General features: G+C 44.5%; 1 protein-coding gene across 7 annotated transcripts in view; it reads right to left on the bottom strand.

Annotated features, from left to right (window-relative positions):
- Nucleotides 1-13,678, bottom strand: part of for (cGMP-dependent protein kinase for) — a 237,184-nt gene that overhangs the window by 22,188 nt on the left and 201,318 nt on the right. For all 7 annotated transcript variants that reach the window (XM_065432857.2, XM_065432856.2, XM_065432858.1 and 4 more), the window contains exons 12-15: nt 11,983-12,072; nt 4,466-4,607; nt 3,934-4,097; nt 2,918-3,040 (exon numbers count right to left, since the gene is read on the bottom strand). In XM_065432857.2, the coding sequence (XP_065288929.1) occupies nt 2,918-3,040; nt 3,934-4,097; nt 4,466-4,607; nt 11,983-12,072 (519 nt within the window). The remainder of the gene's footprint in view (nt 1-2,917; nt 3,041-3,933; nt 4,098-4,465; nt 4,608-11,982; nt 12,073-13,678) is intronic.

Below are 13,678 nucleotides of genomic sequence, written 5' to 3'. Positions count from 1 at the left end.
CCTGTAATCGTGACCGCCTTATTGTCGCGAAGAGAGTATATCGCGAGCCCCTTTTCTTCCTTTCCGTGACTGTTGTGGGTTCGTCGATGAGGGGGAGGCCTTTGTGCGGGAATGACCGCGACGGTGCCTCCGGCATGTGCTCCCGCCCGGCCGACGCCGCCGTACCTGACAGTCACTTCGTGCACGTGTCGCGCGGTCTTCTCATGCTCGACTGTGTCAGGGGGCAAAGATTAATTAGTGTGCGAGTGATATGTAAATGGCAGAAAGGGAAAAGTACAGCGCCGTTACTGCCTCTCGTGCGAGGGCACCTCCACAGCGCTGTACGGGTGGGGGAAAGGGATAAAAAGAGCAGGGGAGAAAGAATGGTGGGGATATGGGAGAGGAGCCAAGCAGTAAGGGACGTACTTGAGATTAATTAGCCATGGGCTAATTGGCGGTGTGTGCAGGGTGTTTTCGCAACCATTTTTGGTCGCCTAAACGCTGGCCCCTATTGGATCTTGTCGGCCTGTCTGATTGGCTGGAGTAGGTCATGGGTGAAGAAGCCTGCGCCTCCCGCCAGTCCGCGGGTCCCTTGGATGCTGCAGAAACTTATTTAAGGAAGGGCTCTGAGTATTGGAGGAGTGAGCAAGGTGACGGCAGTTCATGGCGCCACTTCATCACGGGACTGTCCATTCCGCAGCCCGTTCACGGTCTTCTCGTGAAAACACGGCTGCGCATTCTAGGTTTCCAATGCGACCCAGACGGTCTGTCTCCTGAAAACTGGCAGCAAGCAATGGAGAAGTTTGAAACCAGGATTCAGGAATTCAGCTCATTTTCATGTCCATTGACGGCTCGAGCAACAATTCTTCGCTCGTTTCTGTTTTCCTTCCTTACATGTGTCTCCTGTTCCAACCCGAACCAAGCTTATCTTGGAAAGGGTCCTCTTTTGTTTCCCAACCAAGCTTATCTTGGAAAGGGTCCTCTTTCGTTTCCTCTGGAAAGGGACAACTGGTTGTGTAGTTCAGCAGGTGCTTAAGTTGCCCAGGGATAAGGGAGGACTCGGAATTCCTGACCTTAGCATCGTGGCTACTGCACTACAAATCAGGTGGACCCAGGTTGCTCTTAACTCGTATATGCTCCTGACTTGAAGCTTTACTTCCTTTTTTCTGAGTACCCGACTCCATGGGTGATCTCCATGGTTGTATGCCTTAACCTCTTTTGTGTTAAGGCAATCCGAGGGTCTGTCAGGACCGTGCCCTGTAAGACCGACATGGCTGTTTGTGTGTTGAGTGCAGTAGCTCAGTTGTGCTGCACCATAGCAGCCCCCTTGTCTGGGAAGGACCATTGGTCCGAACCAAAGCCCCCGCCCAGTCAATCCGGGTAGAGGGGGAGCGCCGGGGTCAATATACCTAATGATGTTGGGTTGACGAGTGCATGTAAGCTCTGGGACGCGGTACCTCGAGTGCTAAGTCCTCTTCCAATCTGACAACAGCACCAGGCTGGTCAGGCAGGCTGTCGACGACAGGTATGACATCGTTTTGCATGTAAATATGTGTACAGTGTAAACTTCAAGTAAAAGTAAATGCTGAGTTTACAAACCTAGTTACCCAAACGATACCTCTCGTAGCCTTCATACCTGCGGATCTGCACTTGCCCCTGCTGGAGCTCTTCACCCTTCATCATCATCTCTCTAGTGAGTTGATGCGTTAGAACACTAACAGCTGCATCACTTCGCTACATTATAATAAAATAAATACGATTTCACGATTAAGAATTGCTGAATATACGTGTCTATTTTAATAAAAGTGATAAGAATGCCTATTGGAGTCTACAAGGATAAAGATCAATGTAAGTAGTCACTGTTCCGAATGTTTATACTGTTGGAGAGCCGCTGTTGTTCTGCAGAGAGGCCAGCTCCTGAGCAAATGCAGGGGGAAGGTAACTTCTGCTCAATAATTTGCAATCGTTCAAAAAGATTGCCTGGTTTTTAGGTAGCCTGTGAATTTGTTGTCTGGATTTCTGGAGGGCAATTTATTACTATTTAGCCAGTTTCACCATGTTTGCATTCCTTTAAAGCAATATGCGGTGCTCAAGTACACTATATTCCTTCAACAAACACACATTAGTAGTACATGCATCTTGTGACATGTTGTTTTTTGTATCATTACTGTCATTGTCATAGTACACCAGATACGATCACTTTTCAGTTGTTTCTCGTTTACAGTTTAGCTTTTCAGTAGACCAGACATACAACTGTCCATGAGATTACACATACCAAATAATATAAATGAGCACTTCTTTTACGAAAAGGACAGCACACAACTATTATATTAAACACAGTGCAAAATGAATAAAATATTTGATATCTTATCCAATATTTGAATGACAAATTTTTTGGATATATTATTATTCAATCCTATTTGGAAATTTCTTCACTCAAACAACCTTATTTTTTTATTCATTGTGTTCTGTTGTATTATGATCAAAAGTTCTTGTGCCCTTCATGCAAAAATACTGTACAGCATTGGCAGCATGTTTAAACAAACAAACAAATGATAAAAATCACAACTTCTGGGTAGCCTGTAACTGCAATGATTGGCACGTCATGTTGTGATAAGAAGTAGTGATGGCATTAAGGTTGCTTCGAACATCTCTAATATGGGGGCATTCATTAAAATTAGTATGCCTTTCCAAACAACTTAAGAAAGCCATGAAAGAGAGAATGCATGAGGGCTCAATACATTCAATTGCAATTCTCACAGAACATGCTGAGCGAGTGGAGGAGCGTACTGGTACTGGGAAAGATGGACACACCCAAAGTACTTTATTGCAAACGGGACTAGCTACTTTGATTAGTTCAGTCTCTATGCAAAGTTAAGTTTAATCTACTGATCCAACCAGTGAGTATAGTGAGTGCTAACACTCTAACTGACCTTACCTGCACAACTTCTTGATAAGCGCTGTTGCATTGCGTGTGATGCACCTTGGGAAGTCTATAGCATCAATCCCTTTCAAAATGATGTTGTAGGTCTTCATGAAATCAGGGTCCGTAAATGGAGGTCTGCATCACAAGAACATATGCATATTTTTGCTTGCTCCGGCCTCATAAACAATGTTCATGAGCCCTTGGTGTTCTCCTAGCAAGCAATTGCAAGATTAGTGAAAGCAATACCTCCAATTAACAGCCAGCCCCACACAAATGCTTTCACTCTTGCAGCACGGTCACACACTTATTATACTAGTGAACAAATTTTAAATAGCGAAAGAGCAGCCACAGTTTACTTAAGGTATGAAGACTGGAAAGCAACTTAAAAATTGGACGGTGAATGCTTGTGTACACAAGTAGTCAATGTGACTCAAAAGTTATTGCTGCCTTTGTTTTTTAGGCAAGATCTGCATGGGAACTTTTTGATTGCTTTTACTCTGGCAGCTAAGCAGTCAAACAAGAAGCTGTACGGGTATAAACAATGCCACAGCAGAGAGGCTACTAAACTTGCTAAACAGCTCTATGTAGTATCTAATGCAACAACTCGCTGTAGCAATGGGCACCCTGTAAATATAGTACTAAACTCGAGCGTTACACAACTGAAAATGTCACGGATAGGTGTGCCGTTCCTTCTGTCATATGCCCTGCTGTTGGCTTATTCAACTGATGCAAACTCAAAGTGATATTCCTAAATTGAGCAATCAAGAATACAACCCGTGAATTACTGATGGAAACAGAGAAAATTAAACTAATCAATTCACTGGGACATAAAGCACTGACCACTACGAGAGCACTAATCACTACCACGAAGCACTAACTATGAGAAGATGACAACACGGGCACTGAGCACCCGCATCCTCATTTTCTCATAGAGCTGTTGTTAGCACTGTTTGTTCAGTACCTTAACAAGACTGATTGATGTTACGAGTTGGAGCACAAAGCCAGAGAGAGTAGGACAGCCAACTCACGCGCCAGTAAGCAGCTCAAACATGAGCACTCCCAGGGACCAGTAGTCTGCCGAGATGTCATGCCCTCGGTTCAAGATCACCTCAGGAGCAACGTACTCAGGTGTGCCACAGAAAGTCCACGTCTTACGCCCGTTCACCAATTTCTTGGCAAAGCCAAAGTCCACCTGCATACGTGTGCATTATCCAGTTTAACATGTGATGTCAATACTATGTCACGAGAATGCTATTCACATGGCTCAGTCCTCAGCAAAGATGGCTGCGCTAGAATAGAGCTGCCTGTAGTCGCTGAGTACAAGACTGGCATACAACGTAAATTATACACATAGCCTTTAAGAAAAAAAAAAAAAAACTGAAGCACAAATATCCGATTTCTTAAAAAAACACTCTGCACTTTTATTAAACGGCTTAAAAATGATAATGGTCATCCAGTAATTCTAAAACAAATTATAAATGAAAGTCCACAGCATAAATTTACACATTGGAAGCATTGTAATCGACAGAGACAGAGTGGAATACACTGATAAGTGCATACCAGTTTGATGTATCCTTGGACATCAAGCAGCATGTTCTCTGGCTTGAGATCACGGTAAATAATATTCCTTGCATGCAGGTAGTCAAAGGCCTCCACAACGCAAGCTGTGTAGAACCTTGTAGTGTTGTCATCAAAGTTGCCACTGCAGTAATGACAGTACTCGAGTCAGCTGACAAATACTGATGACAGCACAAGGCGTATGTGGCACTATAAACACAACTTCTGAACATTCCTCATTTACACTACAAAAGAAGGGCGGGAGGTATCTGCAATTGTTTTTGTGTTTGTGCGGCAAAGAAAAGTGTTTTCTTTGAAAAGAAACTTGGAAATAAACAGCATAATTCCTTAATTTGCATGTCCAGACAAAATTGCAACATCAACACAAGAAAGTGAAAAGGTCACATTACATCAATGAAAACCAGTGCCCCCTGTCAACAACAAAAGAAAAATGCAATGATAATTAATGAAAAAGAAGGTGGTGCCTCCATGGGGAGTGCACAGCCCCAGCCTGCAAACACAGAGTTTACAGGAGATGAACTGGCAAGTTATGACGATGCAGGAACAGATTGGCTGCGACCAACCCTCTGCAGGCACCTACTATACAAGGGTAGTCCCAAAAGTAAGGTCTTGTATAACTTTAGATATAGAAACAACCGTTTATTTACTACATGGTAGTTGCATCATTTTAAAGGTTGAAGAATGCTTTATTTTTCTCATAGTTGCAGTCAGTTTGAGGTTATGGAGTTGGTGTTGCTGTTGTTGCATTGCCCAGTTTATGTGAGTACAGCAGGCGCAGGATGATTTCACACACTGCTGTATCGGCCAATGACCGGAAACAAAGGACGCAGGTAGGTTCTGCGAACAGGGAATGCGGGAGACACCCACCCGTGGAAAGAAATCTGCTTAAGGGAGACAGTCCGAGCTGAGCTGAATGGGAGCATTCGGGGAGACGCGCGTGAAGATAAGAGGAAGGGGAGTGCTTGGAGTCACTGCCACCGCTAACGTCCACGCGCTTTCCACATGTCCCGTTGACTTTCTGCCACGACTGCGCTTTGCTTGTGGGGCCAGACAGGCAAGTGTAGTCATGGAAAGTAGGCGACACGACACATGCCCATCCGATTTGAGTGTCATTGTTTGGCACCCGCCCGTGCCTTTTGAAAATGCCTTGTGAAAACAGCAGTATTTTTATGACCACTTAGCCGGCTACGACCGATGAATGCTTTTGTGTGCGACCGCCATTAGGTCCCAATTATGGTGTTTGGAGCGTTCAAGAGAACCGGCCCACAACTACACGGGGGACCGAGTTTTCTTAGTACTGGCAAAGCAGCTCACTGTCCGGCAGACATGCCGTCAATAAGCCGTGGTTTCGTGGAAGCATTCTCGTAGCTTGCGTGGCGGGAGAAAAGAGGAGGCCATCAAGGCTGATACTCGGAGCCTAACGTAGGGGAGAGGAAGATGACACGTGTCTCCGAGCAAACCTATGCCCTTGCGTGTTGTAAAGTGTGCCACTGTTTCCACCAATGCTGTGTGGGTCACGAAGGTTGTGCTATTGGCTGCAATGGGGTGAACCTGCATGTGTTATTGGCTTGTTTGTGACTCTCTTGTGCAACTGAGGGTTTAAAAAATCATGCTTTGGTTGTGTGGGGAGAGCCGAGGTTTGGGCTTCGACCTGAACAGACACCTTGGCGTATCATTAAAGCGTCTCTTTGCCGGACAATGGCTTTTCCTTCGTGCTGCCACTGTGCACTCGAGTCATCGAGGGGCGCCGACTTCGGGCCTTAAACACCTTCCCTCCTTAACTAGTGTTGAAGCTAGCAGAGGATAAAGGGAAAGGAAATTAACTGTTGCTATTTCGGTCGATGCATTTTTATGGACGCTGTGGCAGTTTTACAATGCCCATGTCACACCAGCTCACCACCATGTCCTTGACGAAGCATTGAACCTCACCTTTCACCTTGTCGTCGGAGCAAAACCACCATCCAGACAAATTTTCCAACTTAGAGAACAGATGGCAGTCACTTGGTGCCAAGTCTGGACTGTATGGTGGGTGGGTGATGACGTTCCAACCAAAGTTTTGCAGGAGATCGACGGTTTGATGGGCAACGTTTATAGATGGGCGTTGTCATGGAGCCTGCTAACGCCGTTGCTCAACTTTCCTCTTCTCCAGTTCTGAATTGCCCTTCTGAGTTTTTTCAGTCTTTCACAGCACCTGTCAGCGTTTATTGTGGTCCCAGCAGGCAGAAAGTTGACCAACAGTAACCTCTTCCAGTCCCAAAACGCTGTTGCCATGGCTTTACTGGCAGACTGTGTTTGAATTTCTGCAGTTTGGGCGAAGAGGGATGCCGCCACTCACGTGACTGTTGTTTTGTTTCAGACATAAAGTGTAATGCCCAGGTTTCGTCACCTGTGACAATCGAGTCCCAGAAATTGTCCCCTTTGTCTGTATAGCGGCGAAAAAATGTGTTGGAAGAATCAACTCGTTACCGCTTGTAATTTTCTGTCAGCATACGCGGTGCCCATCTTGCACACGTCTTCCGATATTAAAATTTTTTTGCTAAAGTCCTGTGCATTGTGCTTCAGGAAATTTCAGGAACCAAAATGCAGAGAGCATCCAGAGTGATTCTCCGATCTTCACGCTTGATTTCCTCAACCTTCACAATTGTCTCATCAGAAATCGACAGCCTACCACTTCTTTCTTTGTTGTGAATTTCAGTACAATTGGCCGTAAACTCTCTACACCCTTTGCAAACGTTTTTGACGTCCATGCACGACTGTCCATACACTTCTGTCAATTGGCGATGAATTTCAACCAGTTTAACATCTTTTGCATTAGAAAATCAAATAACTGCGCGAACTTCGCACTTGGCAGTAGTGTTCAATGGGAGTTACACTTTGAATGGCTGCCAATCCAAGACTGAGCATCAGCATCCGAGCGAAGGGTGCGGGTGCTTATTTAGGAAGTGCCACTCACAACAGTGTGGCCAACAAGTGTATTAACAGTTTCTCTACGTGCCCAAAAAATAGCAGACCTTTTTTGGGGGGGACTGCCCTTGTACAATGCCTGGTTTCATGTGAAAATGATTGGTATGTCTACATCTGTACGGGACGTTGACACTACCTTCTAGCCTGTTGAGCACAATTTGCACTGAAAGCACTGTCTGTTGCTGTCTAGGATAGTCTATTATTTTAGCTTAACTTGGTTTTTGTGTTTATAGTTCCTATAATGCAAATAAATAATACTAGGTGTCTGAACCTTTGTCTATTTATGAAGGGTTAAGTTGGCTTTAACCATGTCACACGAGCAGTCTGCTAGGTCGCCGAGCCCTCTCATTGTTTAACGATTGCCCAGGCCCATTTGTATTGAATAACAGTTGTAGCCACCTCTGTATGTTTAGCAATAACCACTAGCTCACTCCCACAACAAGTGAACCACACTTCATTAAGCAGTGCTGGATTTCTACCTTCATAAACCAGCTAGTAAAGTTTCAATGCTGAGTGCCTTCAATGAGAGTGCTTGTGCAACATGGGTAACATTACCTGAACAGAATGTTGGAATGCTTTCATTGTGCTTTAAACAATTACATGGCACCACTGAGAGAAGAACCTGCACAAAAAAAATATGCTGTATGCCTCTCTAATCCACCTATAAGGCTGACATAACTAAACTTTAGGTGCCGGCAAAAAATGTAAAATACGTTCAGAAAATTACATTCTTTTTTTATTGCATATCTGGATAGCAAACTTCTTGCAGATTCGAAATATATATGACATGTGGATAGCAAATTCCCAACTTATGTCTTAATTTAGGCAATGGCAGAAGGTTCTGTCAGTTTTGTTCATTGCCACACCATTTCAGAGCTACATATCGTCATAGTCAGCGACATCAGAGTTACTGGATGTGTCTATATCACAGAAAACATTGCCATGACTGTCAATGCTTTCACGCAGAGGCAAATCATGTTATTTTCAGACATTTATGACACAGTCAAATGAAAGCCCCCTTTCACGACGGGTGCAGCAACATGTGAATGTGAGTCAGTGGGGTAGCCAGAAATTTATTTGGGGGGGGGTTCTCCACCAACTGCTCTTTCTCTCTCTCTCTCTCTATTATATATATATATATGTCTATCTATGGAGGTTGTACACCAGACAAAGACAAACTGGAAAAGAATGCTTTAACAACGAGGACGCACGCTTTTGCGTTGCCAAAACAACACTTTGCATAATTCCTGACAAAAGTGTTTTTATTGCTAAGGTGTGCAGCCACTTCACATCAAATTATGTTATCCTTATGCTATATATTTAAAAATGAGGGTATATAAAAAAAAAGCTAACATTTCGTTTATGAATTGATGCCTTTATATAACGTAGGTCGATGACCCAGCTGGTATATGACTTGGATAAATGAACGGTGCTAAAAATGTGGCCAAACAAAAACAAGACAGTGCACTATCGTGTGTGTTCCTGTTTGCAGGCCAGACTTGTTGCAGCCCAGGTAACAGTGGGGTTCACCATTGTTTTCCAGCCAGATCTTCTAGTGCGAGGTACAGCCATGGCTATGTATGGCAGAGGGGGCGCACTACCTTGCAAGTCACCTATTAGTCAAATGCGCTTTCAGTGTTGTGGACATGCTATCTTACTCTAGATTTAAAGCTACAGCAATGAAGCATTGTGCTAGAACTTCGATAGTATCATATGATGCAACTTTCACTGACTTTCAGTGACCTGCTGTCCAAGTTGTTTGAAGAGATGTTTGGAAGTAACTTGCGATCATGATATTTCAGTCATCACGCGATGCACACTGTTATTTGATCACACTCGGGAATCGATGAGCCAGACAGTCCGAAGCAGCGGCTGCTTCCTATTTAGAAGCCTTTGTGAAAATGACAGCATCAGTAGTTCACAGTAAATTAAGGGCCAGTAGCTCCGAGATATTTGGAAGTGTCCATCTCATAAACCCTTTTATTCTGAAAATTGCCGAGACGTTTAGTTAGGATGGGCTCTCTGCAGCAAGCAACATATGCTACGATGGGGTAGGTGAGTCTCAGCTACGCGGTTGGCCACGGTCGTCTGGTGTTGAGCGATTGTAACGAGTTGCTCTTACTATGTCCATAATTATCCACCAACTTTGTTCTTGATGCCTTTTATGTGCAGGCGAATGTTGACGGCAAATGTTGAACTTACCCAACGTCTAGTACAACATGTGAGTCCAACAACATAGAGTCCAACAATACGGACTCCGGATTAATTTTGACATTTTGTGGTTCTTTAAAGTGTCCCGAAATCTAAGTGCATGAGCATTTTTTATTTCGTCCCCGTGGAAATGTGGCTGCCACGGTCGGGATCAAACACGCAACTTTGAGCAAAGCCAAAGCTGCAAAACTACTAGGCCGGGTAGAGAAGTGTTGAATTGATGTGTGACAACTTCCGTAGTGTCGGCTAGACCCTAAGATGTGCTTTAATGCGACTCTGCTTCTGCCCGCCTGCGCAAGTTGTCTGCTCGACAAATTTGCATGGTGTTTATTTTTCAGAAATAGCAGAAACATACTGTACCGTACCTTGAACTTAATTTACCCTATTTGCCTGCAACCGCTGTCATGTCTACGGTAGCAGTGTTTCCTTGCCTTATTACCCCTTCGCCCCCCTCCCCTGCCCTTGTATGGCAACTATGAGCGAAGAGCGGCAAAGCTGTTATTCATTCATTCATTTCGAGACGGCGTAGGTTCTACTCCATTCTCTGCCTCCTCTCCACCTCCTCTCTAACATTCTATCTAGCTTCCCTTTGGACTTGCACTTTAGTAGAAAGGTAAGCGCTGCAATTTTTGCAATGCTTTTGCGGGCACTCACGGATAATTACAGCTCACTCATTTTAAACAGCACAAAAAAAAAAAAACGAACTCGGGCAAGGAAGAGCACAGGACAGCGCTGGCCCTGTGCTCTTCCTTGTCTGTGTGTTTCTTTATTTTTTTTACGCTGTTTAAAATGAACGTCCTGTACCAACTAGCTCGCACTACCCTTCTAAGTCATAATTGCCGCTGTAGAGAGGCTAATGTGGCAACGCCCAGGGAGCTCCAGGGGGCATTGTGTACATTCGACATGGTGCAAAGGTCCAAATGAGTTTCTCGCGTCGCCTTTCCTCTCTGCCCGCTCCTGTCATGTATGCACAAGCTCTGAACACCCCCTCCCGACACGGTGTGCCAGACAGCAGCAGCACCAGAGGGCATTGTGTACATTCGGCATGGCAAAGGTCCAAATGAGTTTCTCGCGTCGCCTTTCCTCTCTGCCCCGCTCCTGTCATGTATGCACAAGCTCTGAACTAACCCCCCCCCCCCTCCCCCGACACGGTGTGCCAGACAGCAGCAGCAGTGGGAAAGTCGAAGGAAGAGACACAGAAAGCTTCGCTTCAAAAAGGGGGGGTGGAATGTTTATTATACGTATCCTAGACTAGCCAATAAGAGCTGAAATTCGGGCGAGTTTGTGAGACTGTGTACTTGACTTACTTGTACTTGAAACGCAAGAAAATATGGAAAAAGAGCAAGTCGCATTATTTTCAGAATGCTTTTCTTCCGCACAGTGTGGTTGACGATTCGGTCAAGTACCAGAAATGAGAAGCTCTTCGACAACACGAAGGCCTGGTGGGGAGCAACAATGCTCCCAAGTTTTATGCCTATGTTCATCCCATCTTTATCTGTATGTGGAACCTTTAGTGCTGATCCCCCCTCAGCAGATATGGTTAAGATGATCTGGATAGAGGCGCGGCCATGAGTGTGGCCGCAATGTTCTGTGCATGGGAGAGGGGATCACCGCCATGGCAACCCCCCACCTCACATTCAAGCTTTCCCTTTCATCCACGTCCCTCTTTTGAAGCCCACCTCCTGAAACTTTGTTCCGTGGGAAAGGGGGAAGGCGGGTTCGCCAGAAAATCTCGGGGCAGGGGAGGTTGAACCCCCCAAACTTCCCCACTGGCTACGCCAATGATCCGAGTGGTAGCGGCCATTTTTAAGGTCTCTACCGGATGGGCCTAAATGAACGGAGTCTGTAGGCTCCCTAGCGACCAAAGAGGCAACTCACCAGAATGTCAAAATGTATTAGACTAGCCCTGCCCATTACTGGCACTCAGACAGAACGCCCAGACACAGGGATGAGACAGACTCGTCCTTGACACTAATTGCAAAAAAAATTTCAACCGAGTAAGACTCATCCACAGCATTTAGAGGGCTAAGCATATGTTTCTAAAGCCTACACACTGCAAATACAAGGTATGCTCGTCATCCAATGAAGACTTAGCCACAAAGCAGTTTTCCAGCTATCTTAATGTGCCTCATCACAGGATCCTTACAATAGAGGTAACCTAGTCTTAAACAGGAAAAAAAAAAGAAACCTTACACATTGTGCATACAAAAGAAAGGAAAGTGAGAGGAACCTCGCTTTGCATTTTGCATTTATTGGCACTTTACATGTGCCAACAAATGCAAACTTTGGCTACTCTGCATGGTGCAAGAGACTGCACCACTGACCGGTCTCGAAGGATGGTCCACAGCTCTCCCCCTAGACATGGCTCAAGCAGCATGTACAGGTACTTTCTGTCCTTGAATGTCTTGTATAACCTGCAGTACAGAAGAGATAATCGGCTTTATGATAAAAGGCCTTTTCAGAGCAAGCTTCAAACACAAAGCTTACATTAATTTTCAATGCTTATTTTTTAAGTTCTTCCCTGAATAAATATTAGCCACAACATCTACAGTCATATATTGCATTTTAGCTTGGTGTTTCGTATGGAAGAAAAACAGAAGCAATATCAGACAAAAGGCTTCTGAAGTTTTTCCAAAGCTTCCAATAAAGAAATAAAAACATAAACCAACATTACTAAAAACACAAATTTGAGATTGTACTGAATACTAGAAGTAAAGAAGGTCTAACATGTGCGAAATTTGTGCTTTGCCCAACATTTTCAACTTTGCTACCTTAATTATATGCCAGAAAAGTTACTCCCGATGATGTTGGGGGGGAAGCTCATGAAATGTGGGTAACTGCTCACCTGAGAAAGCTGAGGAAGAGATAAACATAACTAACCTTGTATAATACATTCGTTTTGATACCTTGTAGCATAACTTCTAGTTACTTTTGTTCTGCAGCTTTTTAGGATTTTCAAGCAATGTCCGTAAGGGCAGGTAATGCCTACAAACCTACTCAAACTTGACCAATAATTCTCGATCAGCTTCTCACAGAAACCAATCTGGGCCCACCAGGCACCTTTAGCTAGTGCAACAGCCGCTGGATGCCATATTGGCATGGCAAACAAATACTAGGCCTGTTTGCACAAAGCTATATTGAAGAAATCGGCAAGCTACTACAGAGGGTTGAGGTGAAATCAACACTATCAATCAACACTTACACAAATAGCTTGACTCACTTTCACACCAACGACAAGACTGTATGGTGTCATAATGACGCATAACCATTTGCTGAACATGCATCAGGTATGACTCTATGTTGAAACATAAATCATGGCTTACCTATATTAATTTAGAAATGCGATAGAGCACATGTTCTGATTTAAACTTGTAAATTTTTGGTGAAATGAAAACACATACACAGTCGAACTCACTTATAACAACATTCATTATTCCATGAAAATTCCATTGTTATAACTGATAATTGTTATAACTGGGTTGCATGAAAAAAATAAAAACAGGGATGGCGGAGCTGTTGTGGAGGAGGAGGGAAAGAGATAAGAAGAAGGCAGGGAGGTTAACCAGAATCATGTCCGGTTGGCTACCCTACACCGGGGGAATGGGAAAGGGGGAAAACAAAGATAACAGGGAGAGAGAGGAGGGAAGGAAATTGCAGTGAGTTCGATGACGTGTGTGGCTTTACAGAAAATGCATTAATAGTCACAAATGGTTGCACAAGCCCATTGTCCTTAAGAAGCACAGCGGAGCTGTTGTGGGGGAGCTGTTGTGGGAAAACTATAATGGCAGGGAGGCCAGTGCTCGTCCCCACCACTTTCCTCCATCCGACTGCTAATAGTGTTCACTCATTTAACTGCTTAACTCTGCTTCCAGCACGCTCCGATCGCTTGCAACAGGCCACGGCTGTCAGCGTTCAAGAATGGCACTGCTATAACAACTGCAAAGAGGGGTCACCGGCAGCAAGGAATATGCAAGCTCTGCCGAGGCATCGCTTTGGTGGCCCCAAAAAGGGCCTTTTAAA

Source organism: Dermacentor albipictus, chromosome 1 (genome assembly GCF_038994185.2).
Source record: "Dermacentor albipictus isolate Rhodes 1998 colony chromosome 1, USDA_Dalb.pri_finalv2, whole genome shotgun sequence".
Lineage (NCBI taxonomy): Eukaryota > Metazoa > Arthropoda > Arachnida > Ixodida > Ixodidae > Dermacentor > Dermacentor albipictus.
Note: the sequence above shows the minus strand (reverse complement) of the source record. Positions and strands in the feature narration are given on the sequence as shown.